This window comes from Hydra vulgaris, chromosome 08 (genome assembly GCF_038396675.1).
Source record: "Hydra vulgaris chromosome 08, alternate assembly HydraT2T_AEP".
NCBI classification, from domain to species: Eukaryota; Metazoa; Cnidaria; class Hydrozoa; order Anthoathecata; family Hydridae; genus Hydra; species Hydra vulgaris.
This window is the reverse complement of record NC_088927.1, coordinates 32,181,824-32,204,413: the sequence shown is the minus strand read 5'-3', so window position 1 is coordinate 32,204,413 and position 22,590 is coordinate 32,181,824. Positions and strand designations below refer to the sequence as shown.

Sequence of the window (22,590 nt, the reverse complement as noted above, 5' to 3'; positions counted from 1 at the left end):
TAAAAAGTATGATACTTATTATTCCATTGGTTAGTTTTATTTTTTGTCAATATAACCTTTACGATATGTATTTGTTAATTTCTTTGTTTAAAAATTAGTTTTACAGCGCTTACAATTCTATAGTCAGTTTTTAAGTAATGTACGGTAAATATTTAATAGGATATTGTGTTTTTAATGTATTCTAGAGGTTTTAATAAATATGTGCAATTCACCAAAACACATATGATAAGCATACCATTGTATTTTAATTTTTTTTATAATAACTAATTAATAATAGTATTTAGTACTGCAATTTTACATATAACATTAAACAATTTAATTTTTTTTTTAATTATTTTTTCATAATTAGTTGTTAACCCAAAGTATGGTCTCACCTCAAACAGTTCATTTTATGATGACAAGAAGAATCAGCTAAACAATCTAGAAATTAAAAATAAATCTTATGAAGCATTAAATAAGAAATCGTCAAATTTATACACTTCTACTGAAGTCATACAGAGAGATTTTCCTAACAAAGTTAGTTCTAATCATTTACACCCTTCTACAGTAAACATTCATAAAATTTACATTAATAATTTTATAAAGTAAAAAAATCATAAATCTCATTTTGGTGATACTAGTAGAGAATTAGTAATACTAGTAGAAGAAGCACTAAAAAACTTGCAACATGTTTTTCTATGTGTTAGCTCATACATTTTTTCTTAAAACTTATATATTCATTTTTAATTTTATTCTTTCCATGTATATTTCAATTATTTTTTATATATATTATTCGTTTATTATACTTTACTCAATATATGTTTTTTTTATTTTGATTACTGAATGCAATTAATTTTTTTTTTTCAGCTTAAAAATTAATAAGTTTTTTTGTTAATTGTTTAAGAAATTAGTAATCACAATGAGATATATATTTTATTCAGACATCCAGAATTTTTAGTGTAATTTTTAAAAACAGTTTTTATATAAATAATTTTATGTAAGTATTTTTATCTTGTATTTTCTTTATTTTTTTAAAAAGAAAATTTGTATAAGAGTTAATATAGAATATAAATATTTTTCCTAAAATGTATAATTTAAGAGTTTTTGTTTTTAAATGTTTTTTCATCAACAATTTATTACTTATTGAGTATGATTTGATGAGCGTTAGTGGTGTTAGTGGTAGTATTGATGTAAATTTACCGGTAAATTTTGATCCCGGAAATTTTGAAAAAGTTTTAGTTTTAAATGTTTATTCTACAATTTATACGTTATAATCGGTGTCTTTAATACTTTTCATATTATATTTGCATAAAATAACTTTATCTCAAGTTGTATAAAAGAATTGTCAGCAGATTAAAAAAAAAACGTACATTTCACAAAGTGAGTATTTTAACAGCTATAAATATTATGTGATAAAATGAAGTTTTTAATTCATTTTGAATATTATATATTTTATTCAACAATTAACATCATCTTTCTTTTTAATAAAAAATTACGAAATTTACCAGGCGGTAATTTTTCAAAATTTACTGGTAAATTTAACGTTAAATTTTACCTTAGCAACACTAAAGACCGAGGAATAAAAAGACGCAATTAAAGACCTTAGTGCTTAAGTCAAATTTTGACGAAATCAAACTAATTGGTAATTTTTTCTTCCCCTATCTTTTTAAACATGCCAAAAATAAGAATGATATAATTTTATGGACTAGAATTAGTTCATAACTTTAAAAAAATGGCGGACACAGCGAACATAAAATTTAATCCAAAGCCAAAATAAGACGACTATCACCATAAAAATGAAAAATAAATGGCATTAAGCTGACTAAAGTAAGGCGTGTTTACATATATATATATATATATATATATATATATATATATATATATATATATATATATATATATATATATATATATATATCAGGCAACCAAAAAAGTTCGTGCGGTTTATCCTAATTGCCGATTTCTAAAAAATGTATTACGAAAACTGGTTGTGGTGGGGGGATGATTTTGCATATAAATTAAAGCTTGTTTTAAGGAGAATCAATCAGTGTGTTTCATAAGTTTTATTAGTGCGTTTTAAATTTAAAAGTATGGCTGTGTCAGATGCGATAATTCGCACTTGTTTGCTTTATGAGTTCAAACTTGGAACCAAAGCTGCAGAAGCTTGTCGTAAGATATGCGCTGCTTTTGGGGAAGGTACCATAACAGAATGGACGGGTCAAAAGTGGGTAAAAAAATTTTTTTCTGGAAATGAAAACCTTGAAGATGAACCAAGATCTGGAAGACCATCCATCGTAAATAACAAGGATATCAAGCTGGCAATCGAGCAGGACTCCAGTCAAACATGTCAGGACCTTGCCTTAAGATTTAATGTGAGTGATGAAACTATTCGTTTACATTTGCACCAACTTGGAAAACGTTGGAAGTTGAGCAAATGGGTACCTTATGAGTTGAGTGAAACAAACAAGCTACAGCGCTTAACCATTTGTTCTTCATTGCTTTCCCGCCACAATTTAGTGCCATTTTTTGACCGGATGTTGACGTGCGACGAAAAATGGTTTATGTACTGCAACAAAAAACGAACATATCATTGGCTAGACAGTAACGATCCAGTACCGATGACTCCTAAACCAAAAATTCACCAACAAAAGGTTTTACTGTGTGTATGGTGAACTACAGCAGGTATCATTCACTATGAGTTGCTACCAAGTGGACAAACCATTACTGCTGAGATATACTCAGCCCAATTAGACAGAGTTTTGGTTGCTTTTCACCAAAAACAAGCAGCTTTGGCAAACAGAAAAGGTGTTGTATTCCACCAGGACAACGCCAGACCGCACACCGCAAAAATCACGCGGGAAACTCTAGTATGTTTACAATGAGAGATTCTACCTCAGCCTCCGTATTCACCAGACCTTGCGCCAAGCGACTATCACCTGTTTTTGGCCCTGGATAATCATATGAGGAATCGACAGTTTCGAAAAAGAGAAGATCTTAAAAATGAGTTACTTCAATTTTTTAGCTACCAAACTCAAGACTTTTATAAAAATGGAATATACCAGCTTGTTTCACAATGGGAGAAAGTTATTCTTGCTGCAGGAGACTATTTTTCGGAATAAACTTTATTAAAACTGTTTTTATATGTATTTATTTATGAATCTGCAAAACCGCACGAACTTTTTTGGTTGCCTGATATATATATATATATATATATATATATATATATATATATATATATATATATATATATATATATATATATATATATATATATATATATATATATATATATATATACACACAATAGCGTGCAAAATTAACCGGACAAGAGCATAACTTGAGATAACTTTAGAATGAAAAGTCCAATTTTTTTCAAATTTTCAAAAAAATGTCAAAAAAATTGATTACAAATCTAAAATCAAATGAATTTTTACTAAATCTAAGCAATCTAATCTTAAAAGTTCATTTAATTAAAATATGCGCGTGCAAAAATATCCGGACAGAAAAAAAAAAACTTGAATTAGATTTTTATTTTAAACATTTTTAAAATTGAAAATGCTTTTGAAAAAATTTAAAAAAATTTTAAAGTAAATTGCTTTAGTACTTCGTCGGGAAGCCCTTAGCATTGATTACTGCTTGAGAGTGGCAAGGCATTGAGTCCACCAGCTTCATAATCACAATAATTTTGATTTTTCCCCATTCTTGTTTTAGAGTATTTAATAAATCACGTTCACTTGTTGGTTTTTGAACTGAAATTTATCGATCAATAAGCTTAAATAGACATTCAATAGAATTAAGGCCAGGACTTTGCTAAGGCTATTCGATTAATCGAATTTCTTTGGTTTTGAAAAAGTTTTTCACAAGGGTTGAAGTGTGCTTTGGGTCATTGTCCTGCTAAAACATCCTTCCATTGAGGCATTTTGTTTTTAACATGTGGTAGCATAACATTCTTAAGTATACAAAATATGTACAAAGTACATATTTTTGTCCATTTTGCCATCAATCAAATGGATAGGACCGATACAATATCTATTTAAGTTAGCCCAGTTCATAGCGTTTCGACCTTTGTGCTAAAGCAATTTACTTTAAAATAAAGCATTTTCAATTTTAAAAATGTTTAAAATAAAAATCTAATTCAAGTTTTTTTTTTCTGTCCGGATACTTTTGCACGCCCATATTTTAATTAAATGAACTTTTAAGATTAGATTGCTTAGATTCAGTAAAAATTCATTTGCTTTTAGATTTGTAATCAATTTTTTGACATTTCAGTGAAAATTTGAAAGAAGTTGGACTTTTCATTCAAAAGTTATCTCAAGTTATGCTCTTGTCCGGTTACTTTTGCACGCTTATATATATATATATATATATATATATATATATATATATATATATATATATATATATATATATATATATATATATATATATATATATATATATATATATATATATATATATTTATATTTTTTTTTTTTTTTTTTTTTTTTTTTACAACAAACATTATTATATATTTCAAAAACAAATAATATTTACATGTCTCCAGTTTATATAAATGTCCACCACAAATATTAATATACAATATCTAAAGAGCGTTAACAATGCTGTTTTACGCATGCGCGTTTGATATTTTAACTCATGCTTAAAATAATAGTTCGTGGTTTATAATATAAAGTGCTGGCTATTAACCCATGCATTTAAAAAATATACGCAAGTCCGTCGCACCACAGGGCTTCTAGGGACTTGCTTGTCGTTGTCGTTGAAAATATATGTTATTTGTTGAAAATATATATCAACATATATTAGTAGTACTATGTAGTTGTAAGGAAACTCGCAGAAGACTAGGAAAAGTCTTTTCATCGCGAACCTTTAAAATACAAAATAAACTAAAAATTTAAAGAGTAAAGACACACATTAATTTTTTGAGGTCTACTGTTCAGTAATATTTTACTATGTATAGTTGCTAACAATTTTTATTTATTTCTTTTTTTATATTTTATGTTTTATTTCTTTTTTATTTATTTTTATAGCTTAAATTGTTCTTTTTACATTTTATTATATTAATTGTTCTTTTATATTTAATACATATCGATAAAATTGGTTTTGTTAATTATGAGATCTTTTAGTTTTTTCTTCAGGGCAATAAGATTATCCAATTTAGTAAGTTCTATATTTTGAGGTATTGTTTTGTTGTATAAATAGGGGCCACGGTATACAATTGAAAATCTTGAAAACTTTGATTTTTTTATGGGCAATGTAAAGTTTCCGGTTCCTCGTGTGATATATCTATTGGCGTTGGTTTGAAAAAAGTTATTAGTAAAATGAATTGGGACAAGTCCGAGCTTATATTTGAGCATAAATAAAACATTTTGGTAGATGTTAATTTGATAGATATTTAAAGCATTCAAGTTTTTAAGTAAAGGATCGGCATGAGTGAATTTATTTTTATTATAAATCAATCTTGATGCGTGTTTTTGGTGTGTATATAGAGAACTTAATTTAGATTTATTTGTACTTCCCCAGGCAATATTAGCATATGTTAGATAACTTTGTATATAAGAAAAGAAGAGAACTTTCAGATTCTCCTGGGAAAGTATAGTTTTGACTTTGTAAAGTATGCCGATACTTTTTGATATTTTTGTATTTAATGTTTTTATATGGGGTTTCCAAGAAATCGTTTCGTCAATAATTATCCCAAGAAATTTAATAGTTTCAGTTCTTTCGATGTTTATGTTATCAATTTTTAGTAATGGTAGCATGCTTGGTATTTTGTTTTTTTGCTGGTTGGAATGAAACAAGATGTATTTAGTTTTTTCTTGATTTAACGATAATTTATTTACTTTAAACCAAATGTTTAGACTCTCAAGGTCATCATTTGCAGATTCAAAGAGATTTTCAATTGATGCTGATGAATAAAATAAATTTGTGTCATCAGCAAACATTATTGCATCAAGTTTTTTTAGTGATTGTGGAAGATCGTTAATATAAATTAAAAATAAAAGAGGACCAAGAATGGAACCTTAGGGAACTCCGCATTTTATTTTTAGTAAATTAGAATATTTATTATCGTTCGAAATAACACATTGTTGTCTGTTGCACAGATAACTTTTAAACCAATCTAGGCTAGTATTTTTTATTCCGTATTTTTCCATTTTTTTTAGTAAGATATCATGATTAATTGTGTCAAATGCTTTGGATAGGTCTATAAAAGTTCCTAATACAAATTGCTTTTTATTAAAAGAATCACTTATGCTATTAACTAAATCTAAAATTGCATGTTCTGTAGAGTGCTGTGCTTAAAAGCCGAATTGTGTTTTATTTAAGAACTTGTTTTGAATTAGGTATTCATATAATCTATTGTAGATTATTCTTTCAAGAATTTTAGAAAAGGTTGGAAGTATTGAGATTGGTCTGCAATTGTTTATTAGAAATGTTTCACCGGTTTTAAAAATAGGTACAATTTTAGCTACTTTTAATTTATCTGGTACAGTTCCTGTTATAATTGATGATTTAAATATTTCGAAAATAGGTTTGCTTATCTCCGAAAAGACATTGACGACGATATTACTGCAAATGCCATCTATACCCGGAGACTTGTTTGTTTTAAGAGAGTTTATTGCATTTTCGAGTTCATCAATTTTTAGTTCTTTAAATATTAATTCGTTGTTGACACTAGTTAGATAAGTTTCAAATGAGTTGTTTGGACAATTGACTTTTGAAGCTAGATTTGGGCCTATGTTGACAAAAAAACTATTAAATTTTTCTGAAATTGCATTATTATTGTCATACTCTTTATTATCAATGACAATTTGAGCAGGTAAACTATTTATTTTGCAGGTTTTTATACCAATTATTTCTTTCATGATATCCCAAGTTTTCTTAATATCACCATTTGTGTATTTTATTTTATTTGAGTAATAGTTTTTCTTTGAATTTTTTTTAATTTTTTCAAACAAGTTTTTATACTGTTTGTAAACATTTAGGTTTGCCTCATTTCTATTTTTTAAGTATTTAATATAAAGTTTTTGTTTTTTTTTTGAGGATTTTTTAATACATTTGGTGATCCATGGACATTTTAAGTGTTTTTCTTTTATTAATTTTACTTTAATTGGAAAGTGCGTATTATAGCTTTTTAGGAAAATTTTTTCGAAGTTATTATAAGCAGAGTTAGTGTGCCCAAGATTGCATTCATGGTATACCTTACCCCACTCTTCAGTGAGTCTTTAAATTGTTGAATAGCAAATTTGTTGATTTTTCTTTTATAAGTTTTAATTTTACAACTATTATTAGATTTTATATCATGCGTCAAGGAGAAGAAAATAGGAAAATGATCAGATATATCTGCCTTTATTATTCCTGCCTTTAGAGAAGTATCAAACAATGAATTAGTTAATATATTGTCTATTGCAGTGATTGAAGTTGGAGTTACTCGAGTTGGCTTGTTAATAATTGGGAAGATGTAATGTTGAAGCATTTCGTCAAAAAAAAGTTTAGTATTGGCATGTTTATCATATTGTAAACAATCTATGTTTATGTCTCCAATACAGAATTTTTTTTTTTGCTCATTGTTGTTTTTTATAAAAATTTGTTTTAAATGATTGGAAAATATAAATAAATCACCTTCAGGTGGCCGGTAACATGTGGAGACCAGTATGTTTTTTGATTTGTTGCTAGTTATTTCAATTGTAAAAACCTCACTATCGGCATCTGAGATCGAAAGGTCATCTCTAATTTTGGTAACTTGATCATTCCTTATATAAGTTATAGTAGTTAGGAATTTCTAAACTTGAATTTATTCTGCATGATTCGTCAGAACACCACGTTTCTGTTAGGCATATCATACTGAATAGATAATCGCATTCGATAAGAAAATGTTTTAGCTTATCCATGTTGCTATTTATACTTCTTATGTTAATGTGTATTACAGTAAAATTACTCTTTCAGGTTTTTAGTTCACTTTTAAAAGTTTTTATTTCAAAAAAGGACGAACTAAAATTGTTTTCGTTAAAAAAATGCAAATCAGCGTCAGAAATATCATTTAGTAAAACATTTGCTGAATTGAAAACATTAAAGTGTATATATATATATATATATATATATATATATATATATATATATATATATATATATATATATATATATATATATATATATATATATATCTATATATATATATATATATATATATATATATATATATATATATATATATATATATATATATATATATATATATATATATATATATATATATATATATATATATATATACAGTATGGTGCAAAACTGAACCAGAGTTTTAAAAAAAATACAAAACTATGGTTTATTTTGTTTTCGATATATTAGCGCTGTCGGGATTATTACAGTAGTAAAGTGCTAATTTTTACGACTTTTTACGCCTCCTCCTTTTACCCAATGCACAAGTATTTTTATCTAGTGACAAACATCTTTTGACAATATCTCTATATTATTTTTCTCAAATTAATTTAATAATTTTGTGTGCAAATCAATTGCCTATATTTATATCTAAAATAATTTTCTATTTTCATAAGTTTTATTGTTTAAATTTATTGTTTTTGATAGTTTTTTTTAATATAATGGGGATTTCAAAGACAAAGAGTGATTTAATAAAAAAGATGATCGAAGAAGAAAATACAACTCGTAAAATTGCTTCTAAATTAAAAGTTAGTCAAAGTACTGTGCAACGAATTAAAAAAAAATGTGGACATATTCTTAAAAAAAATGTTGGCGGTCGACCAAAGAAGTTGAGTGTGGTAGACAGTAGAAGAGTAATCAGATATTTGACTACTGGAGAAGCAAAATCGACATCTCATGCAGCTAAACTTTTGCAACGTGATATAGGAAAAAATGTGAGCAGGTGGACAGTGCAGCGAGATCTCAAAAAAAGTAAACTTCGAGCAATTGAAAAGAAAAAAAAACCATTACTTAGTAAAAAAAATATCAAAGCAAGATTAAACTTTGTAAAAAAATATGAAAACTTTACCGAAGATGATTGGAAGAAAGTTATTTGGTCAGATGAAACTAAAATTAATCGGTATACCACTGATGGCCGCCAATGGAGCTGGAAAAGAGAAGGTGAACCATTAACCCAAAAAGATTTTATTCAGACAGTAAAACATGGGGGAGGCAATATTAAACTATGGGGGTGTATGACGGCTTATGGATTGGGACCAATTCGAAGAATAGTTGGAAACATGAATAAGGAAATGTATCTTGATATTTTACAGCACGAATTATTGGAAACTGTTGAAAATATGCCTTACCCAATAAATGAGGTCATCTTTCAACAGGACAATGACCCAAAGCACACTGCTAAAATGGTTAAGAATTGGTTAGCTTTGCAGGAATTTCAACTGCTAGAATGGCCAGCACAAAGTCCTGATTTTAACCCAATAGAAAATTTGTGGTCACAATTAAAAAAAGCGCTCGTTAATAACTATTCTGACTCTCCATCATCCATTAATGTGTTATATGAACGAGTTCAAGAACAGTGGGTAAATATTTCGTTAAACCTTTGCGAAAATCTTGTAAAGAGCACAAATAGAAGATTAGCAGCAGTTAAAAAAGCGAAAGGATTATCGACAAAGGATTATCGACAAAATATTAAAATTGACAAAATTGACAAAAATTGACAGTTGTTTTTGCGTGGTGCCAAATTGATTCACAATGTTTTTCATTTATTATTTTGTAAGTAAATATTTTTCTTCAATAAATACTTAATAAAATTTTTTTTTTTAATAATAATTTCTACCAGCAATATTAATTCTCAAAATGCTAAATTCTTTATAAGAAAATAAAAATATTATGCATTCTGGTTCAGTTTTGCACCATACTGTATATATATATATATATATATATATATATATATATATATATATATATATATATATATATATATATATATATATATATATATATATATATATATATATATATATATATATATATATATATATATATATATATATATATATATATATATATTAAGGAATATAATCAGTGTGTTTCATAATATATATATTATGAAACATCCCCCCACCACAACCAGTTTTCGTAATACATTTCTTAGAAATCGGCAACACGGATCACGATAAGGATCAAGCTCAAAAGAATCAAATATTTTATCAATTAACAAAATAACTATTTTCAGTTTATTTTTGAAAGAAAGAAAATTCAAACTTTGAGAAAAATCAAAATTTTTTAAAACTATTTGGTTCCACAAAAATGCTCCGCGAAACGATATAAGAGATCTTCCAAAATATGTATGCGAATAATGTTGATGAATAAGATTGTCATTTCTTAGGTCATATTTGTTTATTGGTTTCATTGCAAATAAATTTTAAATTATGTTCTTTGCTTCACATAAAGCAAAGAACATTAAAAACATTTGGTTGATATTAATAACATTCATTTCCAATAAAAGAGGTCTAACATAAGCATAACGATCTTTAAAGTTTATTAGACGTGCTGATGCTTCTGCTGCCAATAAGAGGATCTAATTATTTTTTCAATAAAATTTGGTAGATGCATATAAAATGTGTAAACTTCAGATAATGAAGAGTATAAAAAAATAATGAGCATATCTTCGATGTTTGCTATCTTATAAAAAAAATTTCTAACTTTTGTCAGTATAATCGAAAACTACACATTAAGATAGTGCAACTATTCTAGTTTTTGAAAAGGTCAAAGTTAATATAAAATTCTTAAAAAAAAGGAATACAAAAGGCTTTACTACCTCACTGGCAAAAAGCAAACTTTAAAAATCGAGGCACAAAATTTTAACACAATATCGGTTCCGTAAAACACGGATTTCTGCATACCTTTTTATTTGTTTTCCATAAGTTATATAAAAATAGAAGGAGCATTAGTGGGCACAAACATTCTATCAAGTCATGCTCTTTGAAATAAGTCTTGGCACAATGAATTGTTTTTGCATATCTTGGATTTTTATTTGGCCGCCATCAACAGTTATAATCATGACTGGTTTGCTAACTCCATCTTCAGTAAATAAGCTGCTTTTAAAAGCAGGAAGATTCAAAATCTCAATTTCTAGAAAGAGATTCAAAATCTCAATTTCTAGAAAGAGTTAGTAATTTGCTTCAGGTTCCGTCAGTCGATTCACCCAAAATATGATTTCTTATTTTATGCATGTATGTATGTTTTATAAATTGTTAATTTATTTCAAATTGTAAATGTTTTGTTGCAACATTTTCTGTTTTTATTATTAATGACCTAAATCTTTACTTAAAATTATTCACCTAAATATTTTATAGTTATTGAAAATAAGACGGTTGAAAATCCGATAAAAATTTATTCAAAAATCCATTTATCTGGGTGTAACTAAGGAAAATATCTGGTTGTTAAGCAATATAGGGTTTCCATAGAAACTAAATTAAAAAAATTATGACTTCCATATTAAGTATGACCTCTTATTGGTACACATGCCAAATTAAGCGAATATAAAAATCTGCAACTATCAAAATAGGTTGTTGCTATGTAAATTAGGTATCCATAAAACTAGGTAACCATAGCCAAAACTAGGTAACCAAAATTTTCTGATTTGGGTTATAAACTGAGCGTAATTCGATTTATATATTGTATATATTATTTTTTTCAAACGAGTTAGAAATTAAAATGATAAAATTTCTGTTCCAATATCATAAAATATATTAAATAAAATTGAAGGTTACTTCAAAAGTAAATATTTTCAATGAAAGTGTGATAAAGAAATTGAAATTCTTAATTCTGACTTTGCTCTTTTGTTAAATGATCTAGATTTTTAAATTTATGGTGATAATTTAGTTTAAAAACTTCTAAAAGTGACAGAGAAAATCTACTGTATTAAAATCCGTAAGTACTAAATAACGTCTTAATTTGAACTGTATGACAAGGAATATGTTGACTTTAAACACATTTAATGCATTGAGTTTACGAAGAAGTGGCTCACAAGACACGGTTCTTTTTGCTCCAAATATAATTCTGCATCCATATTTTTGTTTAGTATAAATTTTCTTTAACTTAGCGTAGCTGGTGCTTGCCCATACAATATTGTCGTAAGTTAAATAGCTATGTATAAAGGAAAAATATAAACTTTTTAAAGATCTTATATCTAAGAATGGTTTTGCTTTATACATTGTTGCAATGTTTATTGAAAGTTTTCTTTCAAGACTGCTGATATATTTCCTCCCTTATAAATTTTTATCCAAAATAACACCTAAGAAGTTTACAGTTGTTTGTCTAGTAATATTTATATTATTAATTTTAAGATTGGGTAATTTTAAAAGAAGGTTTTCCGTTTTTGTTGGTTTGTGAAATAAAATAAACTTAGTTTTATTAACGTTTAGTGAGAGTTTATTACAAATAAACCATTCGTTTACTTTGTTTATCACTTCATTAACTCCTTTAAAGAGGGTTTTAATACCACTATGAGAATAAAACGGATTGGAGTCATCTGCAACCAAAATAAAATTGAATAAGTTCGAGGTAAGTGATAGATCATTTATATAAAGAGAAAACAGTAACGGTCCTAAGATTGAGCCTTGAGGAACTCCACATTTTATTATACTTTTTGTCGTTTTAATATTTCCATATTGAATGTATTGCTGTCTGTTTGATAAGTATTCACTGTTGTAAAAAATGACCAAAAACTACTTTGAGCTGACCCGAGAAAACCGCTTTGACAGGGTGAAACTACAATGTTTCCTGACTCCAAAAATGTAAAATTTGAAATCTAACTATTTCGTCCGAGAAAATAATTTTGATTTTTAGTTTTTAGTACTTTGCACAATAGGGCAAAATGACAGCTTTTCAAATTTTGCATTTTTACAGCATTCAAAAACTCTCCAAAATTAGCATTTATTACTCTAAAACATAACAGTCTATATAGCAAGTATAATTTGTATTTATTTTAACTCAGAAGATAAAATTTTACCTACAATTTCATGGTTGAACTATATTATAAACATTTTGTTGCATCAAAATTGTAAATAAGCTAAAAATTCCGGGAATAGGCAGTGAACATGTTTATTTTAAGTTTTGCATCAAAATTGTAAACAAGCCGAAAATTCCGGGAATTGGCAGTGAACATGTTTATTTAAAGTGTTTCACTTATCAGTTGTGTGAGAAAAATTTCAAAATGCCAAATTTTTCAAAAAATCATGAAGATTGTCGGAAATCTGTCTGTGTCTTGTGTCTGAAGAAGTGCTCTCGAGAGTTGACACAGTTCCTTGTTGAAAAGATCCTCAAGCATTACCATACAAGTCTTGATTTGACTGATACCAGAGTGCCAAGAGGCATTTGTGACTCATGTCAAACAATTCTTCGGAGAAAAGATGAAGGAAAAGATGTTAACCTGCCACCTTTGTTTCCTTTCTCATCTATAAAAGTTAGACCATCAACAAGAGATCAAGGTTGCAACTGTCTTATTTGTCAAGTTGGACATTTGAAGTTGAATGAGAAGAGCCCAGTGGACTATTCTAAACCTGTGGAAGATTGTACCCCTCAAAGATGTGGTGATTGTTTGAGTCTAGTTGGAAGAGGTCTGCCACATCAGTGCACTCCATTCACTTTTAGAGAGAATCTCAAGCAGCTAGCTACAGCTGATCCACTCGCTGCAGAGCAAATAGCTACTCAAGTCATCTCTACTAAACCTTCCACACCTGGTGGTACTGTCAAAATATCGCATCCTAAAGGCGGCCCACCACTTAGAGTTAAAACAGGTGATACTTTTATATATACATATAAAGATGGCAGGTTCAGAGGGAATACCTTTAATTTTAAAACTTAAAATTACAAAAAGTGTTAATATAATTTCATTTTTAGGAAGCTCAAGTGCAAGAGCTCTTTTTCCTGAACCCAGCATCAAAACTGAAGATCTTGTACAAGTTCAGCTAAACACAGAACTGTCCAACCTTGGCATGAAGAAATTGGCATCAACCTTCAACAGAGTCAGTGACACCAAGATTGTGGAGACTAGTTTTCTTGCTAAGTTTGAAGCCATTGACAAACAGTTGTCTGAGTTTTTTACTCAAACCAGTATCCAAGTTTTATCAGAGAGTAACTCCACTGACTTTGTGGTTGTGCATTGCAAGGATCTTGCCGAGCTTTTGAATGAAGTCCTGCATTCTCGAAGAGTTTTCCAGAATCATATTGTCAAGTTTGGAATTGATGGAGGTGGAGGATTTCTGAAAGTTTCTCTTGGCATCATGGAGTTGGATTCTCACTGTGATTCAAGGTCACCACCACGGAAAAAACTTTTAACTCAGAGGACTGCCAAAGACAGTAGTGTAAAGCGTCAAATGCTTGTGGCTTTATCAGAAGGACTACCAGAAAACTTTGAAAATGTGAGGCAGATCTTGTCTTTAATCAAGTTAGACAAAGTCAACTTTGTTGTCTCATGCGACATGAAACTTGCCAACATCCTTTGTGTCCTTCAGAGCCATGCAAGTACTCACCCTTGCTCTTGGTGCAACACAGAATCAAAGCATCTTTCTCAATCAGAATCTTTGAGGATACTAGGCTCACTTGTTGCCTGTTATCAAGAGTTTGCTAAGTCTGGTGGTGATATCAAAAAGGCAAGATCTTTTGGCAATGTAGTGCATGAGCCTTTGCTATCTGGTTCTGAAAACAAACTCATCTTGGAGCTCATACCACCAATGGAACTCCATCTTCTCCTTGGTGTGGTCAATCACATGTACAAAGCCATGACAGAAGTTTGGCCCAATGTTGTCAAGTGGCCCTCAGCTCTCCACATTCAACAAGAACCATACCATGGTAGGCAGTTTGCAGGGAATGCCTGTCACAAGCTTCTCAGCAATCTTGACCTCCTTCAAAAAATTGCAGAGACTGAGTCTGCTTTTCAAGTCTTTGGAATCATTGATGCCCTTCGAAAGTTTAAGTCTGTGGTGACAGCATGTTTTGGTATGGTTCTGGAGGATGACTTTTCTGAAAAAATTGATCGCTTCAGAGACTCATATTTGGCAATCATGAACATCAGTGTGACTCCAAAAGTTCATGCTGTTTTCTTCCATGTGAAGCAATTCATTGAGATCAAAAGGGCTCCCTTGGGGATCTTTAGTGAGCAGGCAACAGAATCAATGCATCATAATTTCAGCTCACATTGGCAGAGATACAAAAGAGACCGCAATCATCCTGAGTATGCAAAGAGGCTTCTTTCATGTGTTGTGGACTACAACAGCAAGCATTTGTGAAGAATCAAATATTGAGAAGAATTTATTTTATGTACCATTTGCTCTTTATGCGTTTAGAATCAAGAGGTTGTTTTTGTGTTTTGGCTTAGAATAACTAAAAGAATTATTTAAGAAAGTGTTTATTATTTCCATCTTGTTAATGAAAAACTATATCAGTTGTGTCAGAATAAACTATTATTCAAGTGAATTTTAGACAGTTATGTTTTGGAGTAATAAATGCTTATTTTGAAGAGTTTTTGAATGCTGTAAAAATGCAAAATTTGAAAAGCTGTCATTTCGCCCTATTGTGCAAAGTACTAAAAACTAAAAATCAAAATTATTTTCTCGGACGAAATAGTTAGATTTCAAATTTTACATTCTTGGAGTCAGGAAACATTGTAGTTTCACCCTGTCAAAGCGGTTTTCTCGGGTCAGCTCAAAGTAGTTTTTGGTCATTCTTTACAACAGTGTATTCTTTAAACCATAATAAATTATTGTTTTTTATTCCATAATGTTTAAGTTTTTTTTAAAAAGAATGACATGGTTGACTGTGCCAAAGGCTTTAGACAGATTAATAAAGACTCCTAATCTAAAAAGGTCATCATTGAAAGCATGGTTACATGAGTTACTAACACGGTCAAAGCGTGATCAGTTGAATGATTTTTTTAAAGTTAAATTGCTTGTTGTACAATATGTTATTTACTGTTAAGTGCTGTTTAACCTATTATACATCATAGGTTCGAGTAACTTAGAAAAGCATGGTAAAACTGATATTGGTTTGTAATTTGAAGAATCCGTGTCATCGCCAGACTTAAATATAGGCAAGACTCGTGCGATTTTTAATTTTTCTGGAACTGTACCAAATTGAAGAGAAAGATTAAAAATGTGATGTAAAGAGGTTTCTATAATATAAAAAACGGATTTAACGACATTTATGCTTATATTATCAAAACCTACACTTGTGTTGTTTTTAAATTACCTAGAACAGATCGTAACTCATAAATATCTAGTTTAAATTCGTCCATGACCTTATCATATGTTTTTAAATAAGAGTCATACAATGATGAACTTGATGGAATTTTTTCAGCCAAGTTTGGGCCAATATTAAGAAGCTGTTTAGCTTTTCAGCAACTATTGACTTGTCAAATATTATTTTATTATATACTAAGAGTTTCTTTGGCTGAAACTTGTTCCATTATTTTTTCTGCCAATAATTTCTTTAATTACGCTCCACGTCTTTTTGGCATTTCCGTTTGTTTTTTTTAACAACTTTGAATGGTAAATTTTTTTTTATTGTTGTTTAGTTTTTTTAAATATATTTTTATAAAGTTTCTAGTTTGTTTCATTTTTATACGTTTTTTTTTTAAGAATTTTTCATACAATTTTTTTTTTTTTTGAAGATTTTAAAAAACCTTTAGATATCCAAGGAGCTTGATGTGACTTGGTATTTATAACAATTTTTTTCTCAGAAAAACTTTTTCATATTGCTCACAAAAAAAACTTCAGAAATAGTGCCGGTTTAACCGACGTGTCCGGTGTGGACACGTGCCGGGAGGCCACGGAGTTTAAGGGGCCAGAGCATTTGAGTGAATTTTTGAAGGATATATAATTTGAAAGAAAAAATGTTATCGGCTTCTATCCTTGACTTCCTGCCATGTGTCAGAGATTTTTAATCTTCACAATAACAGCGCATACGACGTATCTGAAACTTGACGTTTTTTTAACGACTTGAAAAAACTTTTGAGTTTGGATTCAAAATGGCGGTTTGATGAGTCTTGAATAAATGTTTTTTTAAAAGTTTGTTTGTGTATGATAATTTATATAATTACTTGTTTTTGTAAGTCAAGCGTATCCCATCATAAGACATTTGTGAAGTGTTAGTCAATGTTATTTTTATTTTCAGTAACAATGTATAAATACTATTTATTTACGACTTTTATTTTTCAGTTCGTTGTTTAAACTGTTTGTTTTTTATATAACTTTTTAATTTAATTGCAAAACTTAAATTCGCATTTATCATCTTATTATTATGTGGTCTTTTTCTTAAGTGATGTTGGAATTTAGTGTACGGATTAATTGTTTATTTAATTTAATAATTAAATAATATTAAAAATAATTAAGAATAAAATAAATAAAATGAGTACGTGAAAAAGTCTTGGTTAGTGTCAAAAAAAAGAAAGAGAAAATCTGGAGGAGCTCGTCGCATAGAAGCAGAAGAAAAAAAAAAAAAGAGATGAAACCACTTCCAAATTACCAAAAATGATAAGCTTTTTCTCTCCTATTCAACAAAAAGATATAAATCATTTTTAATTTTTAAATTACTAGAAGGCAAATAAATCTGAAAAATTCTTAAATTTTAAAAGACAGTGGCGGATCCAGCATTTTTTAATCTTTGAGATAGCTAACTTCCAGACATGGAGCTTAATCCAAACATTTATATGTTTATACTTATATCAAATAATGAGGGTTTGCAAAAAAATGCGATGGTTGGAGGCTGGGAACAAAGACGCCCCAAAATTTTTGTAGCACCTGCCCGAAAACGTGAGAGCAATAAGTTGGTGAAATATTTTTTGTACTATTCTCAACAAGATTTATATTCATCGATAATTTTTAAGTTTCATAGTATTATCTCTCAGCGTTCAAAATTTATGACCATATAAAAATTACAACCCCCTCAAATTGAGGGGGATTTAAACTTTATATGGTCATAATTTTGAACGCTTAAAGATAATACTATGAGACTTAAAAATTGTCGATGAATATAAGCCTAATTAAGAAAACCCTCATTATTTGACATAAGTATAAACATATAAATGTTTGAAGATCAAAAAATGCTGGATCCACCACTGAAAAATCAGGAAAAAAATCGCCCTTTATGCAAATCATTCCCTTCTCCAATTCTTAATAAAACTCAAAATAAAAATACCTACACTTTACTCCACGAATCACAGGAAGTGCAGACGCAAGAACGCGTTGATTCTCTACATAGACCAAACGACCCTCGTGATGACTATGATGAGCCTAAATCAAATAGTAATCAAAGCAACAATAAATTCAACGATCCTGCTGATTGGAACCGTGACTCGTGTTGGTTGACCGTATCTTGTCAAATCCACCTAAAATAAATATACAAAAAATTGACTTCTCATCCTCAGAGTACTGTGATTTTGGGGGCAAATTTTGTCGGGCTCATTCAGACCTGTTCTTTAAAATGAAAAACAAAGAAGGAAGAAAAGTAAAACGCAACTGGCTTCAATTTTCTAAAGAAAATGGAAGCATGTACTGTGCACCTTGCTATTTTTTTGGAATATCGAAAAGCAGCTTATGTAAAAAAAAGAGGATTCCGGAACTGGCAACATGCCAAAACCTCCTTTAGTGGAAATGTCTTTCATGTCATTGTCGCATTTTCATCTCGGAAAAAGCAGACAAGGGTAGGGATGGCACTTTTACTAATTTTGATGTAAAAACGCGAATTACTTTTCAGCGTAAGTTACTTTACTAACTCATATAAAAATATATAATTTATTTACCTTTAAAAGTAATTCGTTTTTTTTTACATAAATTGTAATATTAATTACTTTAGTTAAGTTTTTAAATGAGTAACTGTTGCTTGAAAAAGTAATTTACTTTTACAAGTAAAAGTTAATTGCATTTTTACTTTTACTTGTAAATGTAACTTACTTTTAATGGTAAGTCGTGTAAAGTAAATTACTTTGAAAAGTAATTTTGGTTATAGTTATGTAAAAAATTTACATCAAAATGTAGTATATCTTTTATATGTAAAAAAAGTTATTTTTGAAGAAAACTTACGTGAATATAATATTTAAAAAACATAACACTTACTTTACAAAGTAAAAACTGCATCGTAACAACAAATTACTTTTACGTGTTAAAGTAACTAATTAGCAAAAACAGCTTATATAAAAGTAACTTGAATAAAATTGTTATTTACAATTACAAATAAAAGAAAATTATTTCTTTGAAATTTTACACTTTACATTGTAAGTAAGCAAAATGTAAGTTATATTAATTACTTTCTCAAAGACCAATTATTTCATGTTGATTCGACATAAATTTTGAGATAGGTAGCGTATACAAATCCATTGCCTATTTAAGGGCACTTCTGGGTAATACTTCAGGTAATACTCTGATGTATGTGGGCAGTGTTTGTGGTTGGGCATCAAAAAAGGATTTTTTTTCACGTATATAATAAAAGGTAGTTCTATTATAATTAGGGGCAAATATAGTCAACATGCGAGTATACCAGTAGTGTAGGACGGGGTGGAGGGGGCATAATTTTAAAGCTATGAATAATTCATCCATGTGTAAACCTTAACTAAGTCAGTGTTCGTTAGTGCGCGCTTTTTCACAAGTTTTTTTTCTTTGTTTTTTTTTTGCCTTTTTAATCAAGCATTTTGTTATGGTAATATAACGCAATATAACATTTTTGGTAACCGCAAGGACATCGACTGCTAAAATAGTTTTCAAAAAACTATAAGTCATTAAAACTATCTGATATAATTTATACTATTAAAAGAGTGTTTATCAGATATAATCTTTTATCGCGTTTTATCATATATAATCAATTTGAAAAAAGATGGTAAGGAAAGCTGTTCAATCTTCTACTATAGGTTGTGGGCACCCTAGTAACCTTTCTTTTGTTGTATTGGTGTCTAACCCGCACAAGGATGATTAGAAAAATAAAATCTTATTCAATTAAAATAGTGCTTTAGAACGAACTAGTAATTCTTTTTTAAACGTTAGTTTGGCTTCACAAGTTGTTTTTCGGCTATCATTTGTCCCGGAATCTTGCGATTGATTTTTCACTACCTTCCAGACTAGCTAAAGCTCTGAAACTTCCAGCATTTGTGTAAATTTAATAAGCGTACATCTTAACATTGTTTTCAGAGCCAAATGATGAACTCCACTTTTTTGAATCTCTTCTTTTTATTTTTTTATTTAACTTGATCTTTCAGACTTTAACTTGATTTTACTTTATTTGACAGCATTTGTGTAGTTCCGATGAACATGCATGTTAAATTTGTTTCCTGGGCAAGGGGTTCGTACTCTTATTGTTTTTCTCTAATATTTTGTTCTTCTTTAAAGTTGGGGTTTATAATCTTTTAGAAAGAAAGATTTTTTGAAAAAAAGCTTCAACAGACATTTAAATGCCTTTTCAAAGCTTTTTTTCAAATATTGATATTAAAACAAATAAATCAAAAAAAAATATATTTTTGATTTAAATGTTTTAGTATTGACTTTTTTGTCGGAAGGAAATAAGTTCGTGGCACTGATAAAAGTTTACCGTAAAGGAGCCGGGCGTATTTGTAGCTATGCTGCTGCATTTTGCTTCTCTTATTCAGCGTGGTCGTTGTCAGGGCCGTCTCGAAGAGGTCACTCGCCTTGCCGACTGAAATGCTAAATGTACAAATGAGCGAACTCAAATGCATATATATAGCAGCTTGAGGGGAGGAGATACCACCTACACCCCCCGTTCAGGAAGACCCTGGTCGGCCCTGGTAGTAACAACCACTCTAACATGAATGAAAATTTTTTTTGTTATGTTAACTTATTAATAGCTATTAATGTCTGGAATGAACTAATTTCAATCAGTCTATTCCAGACAACAATTATCTTAGTCATTTCCAGAAATAATTTTAATTTTGGTTAAATTGGTTTTTAGCAACAACCACGCTGAAGAGTATAAATATAATAAAAATGAATAAAAGATGCCAAAATACAAAACTTTGAATAAAATTGCAAAATGCAGAGCCATTTCCAAAGCAAGAACAATAAACCAGACAGTCTTTTAAAAAAAACTTTTAAATAATTGATTTAAATAACATCAAGATTAATTGAAAAAAAAAAATTAAAGCTAAAAAAGTATAAAAATAATATAGGAAGTTGGAGACCTATATCACTCACATACGTAGATTACAAAATCCTAAAAAAATGTTTAGCAAATAGACTGAGAAATACATTACCAAATATAATACATAGTAACCAAACAGCATGTATTAAAACAGAACGATAAACTATAATCTTAGCTACATAAGGGATATTATAAGCATGCTTTCATACTTTCTATAGATCAGGTCAAAGCTTTTGAAAGGGTAAATAGAGATTTTTTGTTTGAAAGTTTGAAACACTTTGGATTCGGAAAAAGTTTTATATTTTTTATTAAAACGATCTTTAATAAAATTTTCGCAAAAATTAAAATAAACGGTTTATTATCAGAAAAGTTAGATATTTTAAGAGGTGTAAGACAAGGTTGTCCTTTGTCAATGATACATCATTCAAGCAGAAATCTTTTCAACTTTTGTTAGAAAAAGCGAAAAAATTAATGGTACAATTGTTGAAGGAAATGAAACAAAAATACAGCAATACGCTGATGACACTAATTTTTTTCTAACTGATGACGATTCAATTAGAGAAGTAGGAGAAGCTTTAAAATTAAATAAAAAAGCAACAGGAGCTAAAGTAAACCTGGTCAAATGCCAAGACATATGGTTTGGAAAAAACATATTTGAAGACGAAAACAAATATTTAAATTTTAATTGGGAAATAAATAGCTTTAAAAGTTTGGGGAATAGTTTTCTCTAATAACGGCAAGTTTTCTTATGAAACCCACTGGAAAGAGCGCTTTGATAAAATGGAAAGCACTTTTCCAAAGTGGGAAAAATATAAACTAACCTTAAAAGGTAAAAAAACCATAATAAACTCATTGATAATCCCGCAAATATTACATTTATCCTTTATTATTCCCATTCCAAGTATAGGATTTTTAAATAAAATGGAAATAAAGATTAATAATTTTTTTTGGGGTAGTAATATATGCAGACTAAACAGAATAAAAATGCAGCAAAAAATAAAATACGGTGGCGCAGGTTTAAGCCTAACGAATAAACTTAAAGCTATCGAGTTGCAATGGGTAATCAAAATTCATGATGAAAATACTAATAGACCATGGAAAGATGCAATGATAAATATATTAAATTCCCATCGAAACGCTAACCAAAACATTTGCATTTTTAAAACTAATCCTACACAGATTAAACAACTTCTCCACTTCTATGCTCAGCAATTATTCAATTGCTATGATCTAAAAGAAAAACATAACCTACCCTTAATGGAAATTGTAAATATTTTAAATCAACCCCTTTTTTATAACAAAATGATAAAAAAGTTACCCCAAAAGTTTTTAACTCCAGATAGAGTTCATATAAATAACGACATCGTGATAGTAGCTGATATTGCTAAAACATTTCAACCTGGTTTTTTCAATCATAAAAGCATAAATTTGACTGAAAACGATTTAGATAAAATTATTAAAGCCCTACCGAGGGAATGGAAACAAAAAATTTTTAAACAAGGTCAAAAATATGATCATAAAAAAGCCCCTCAA

At 29.0% G+C, this 22,590-nt stretch overlaps 2 protein-coding genes across 4 annotated transcripts in view; both read left to right on the top strand.

Annotated features, from left to right (window-relative positions):
- The window catches only part of LOC136083760 (multiple epidermal growth factor-like domains protein 10), a 148,099-nt gene extending 147,030 nt beyond the window's left edge, over nucleotides 1-1,069 (top strand). For all 3 annotated transcript variants that reach the window (XM_065803436.1, XM_065803435.1, XM_065803434.1), the window contains one exon: nucleotides 350-1,069. In XM_065803436.1, the coding sequence (XP_065659508.1) occupies nucleotides 350-588 (239 nt within the window). In that variant the 3' untranslated portion in view covers nucleotides 589-1,069. The remainder of the gene's footprint in view (nucleotides 1-349) is intronic.
- Nucleotides 1,070-2,069: 1,000 nt separating this feature from the next.
- On the top strand, nucleotides 2,070-2,651 carry LOC136083253 (histone-lysine N-methyltransferase SETMAR-like). The gene has a single exon (XM_065802654.1). It carries the CDS (start codon nucleotides 2,070-2,072, stop codon nucleotides 2,649-2,651), a length of 582 nt encoding a protein of 193 aa, XP_065658726.1.
- Nucleotides 2,652-22,590: the final 19,939 nt, after the last annotated feature.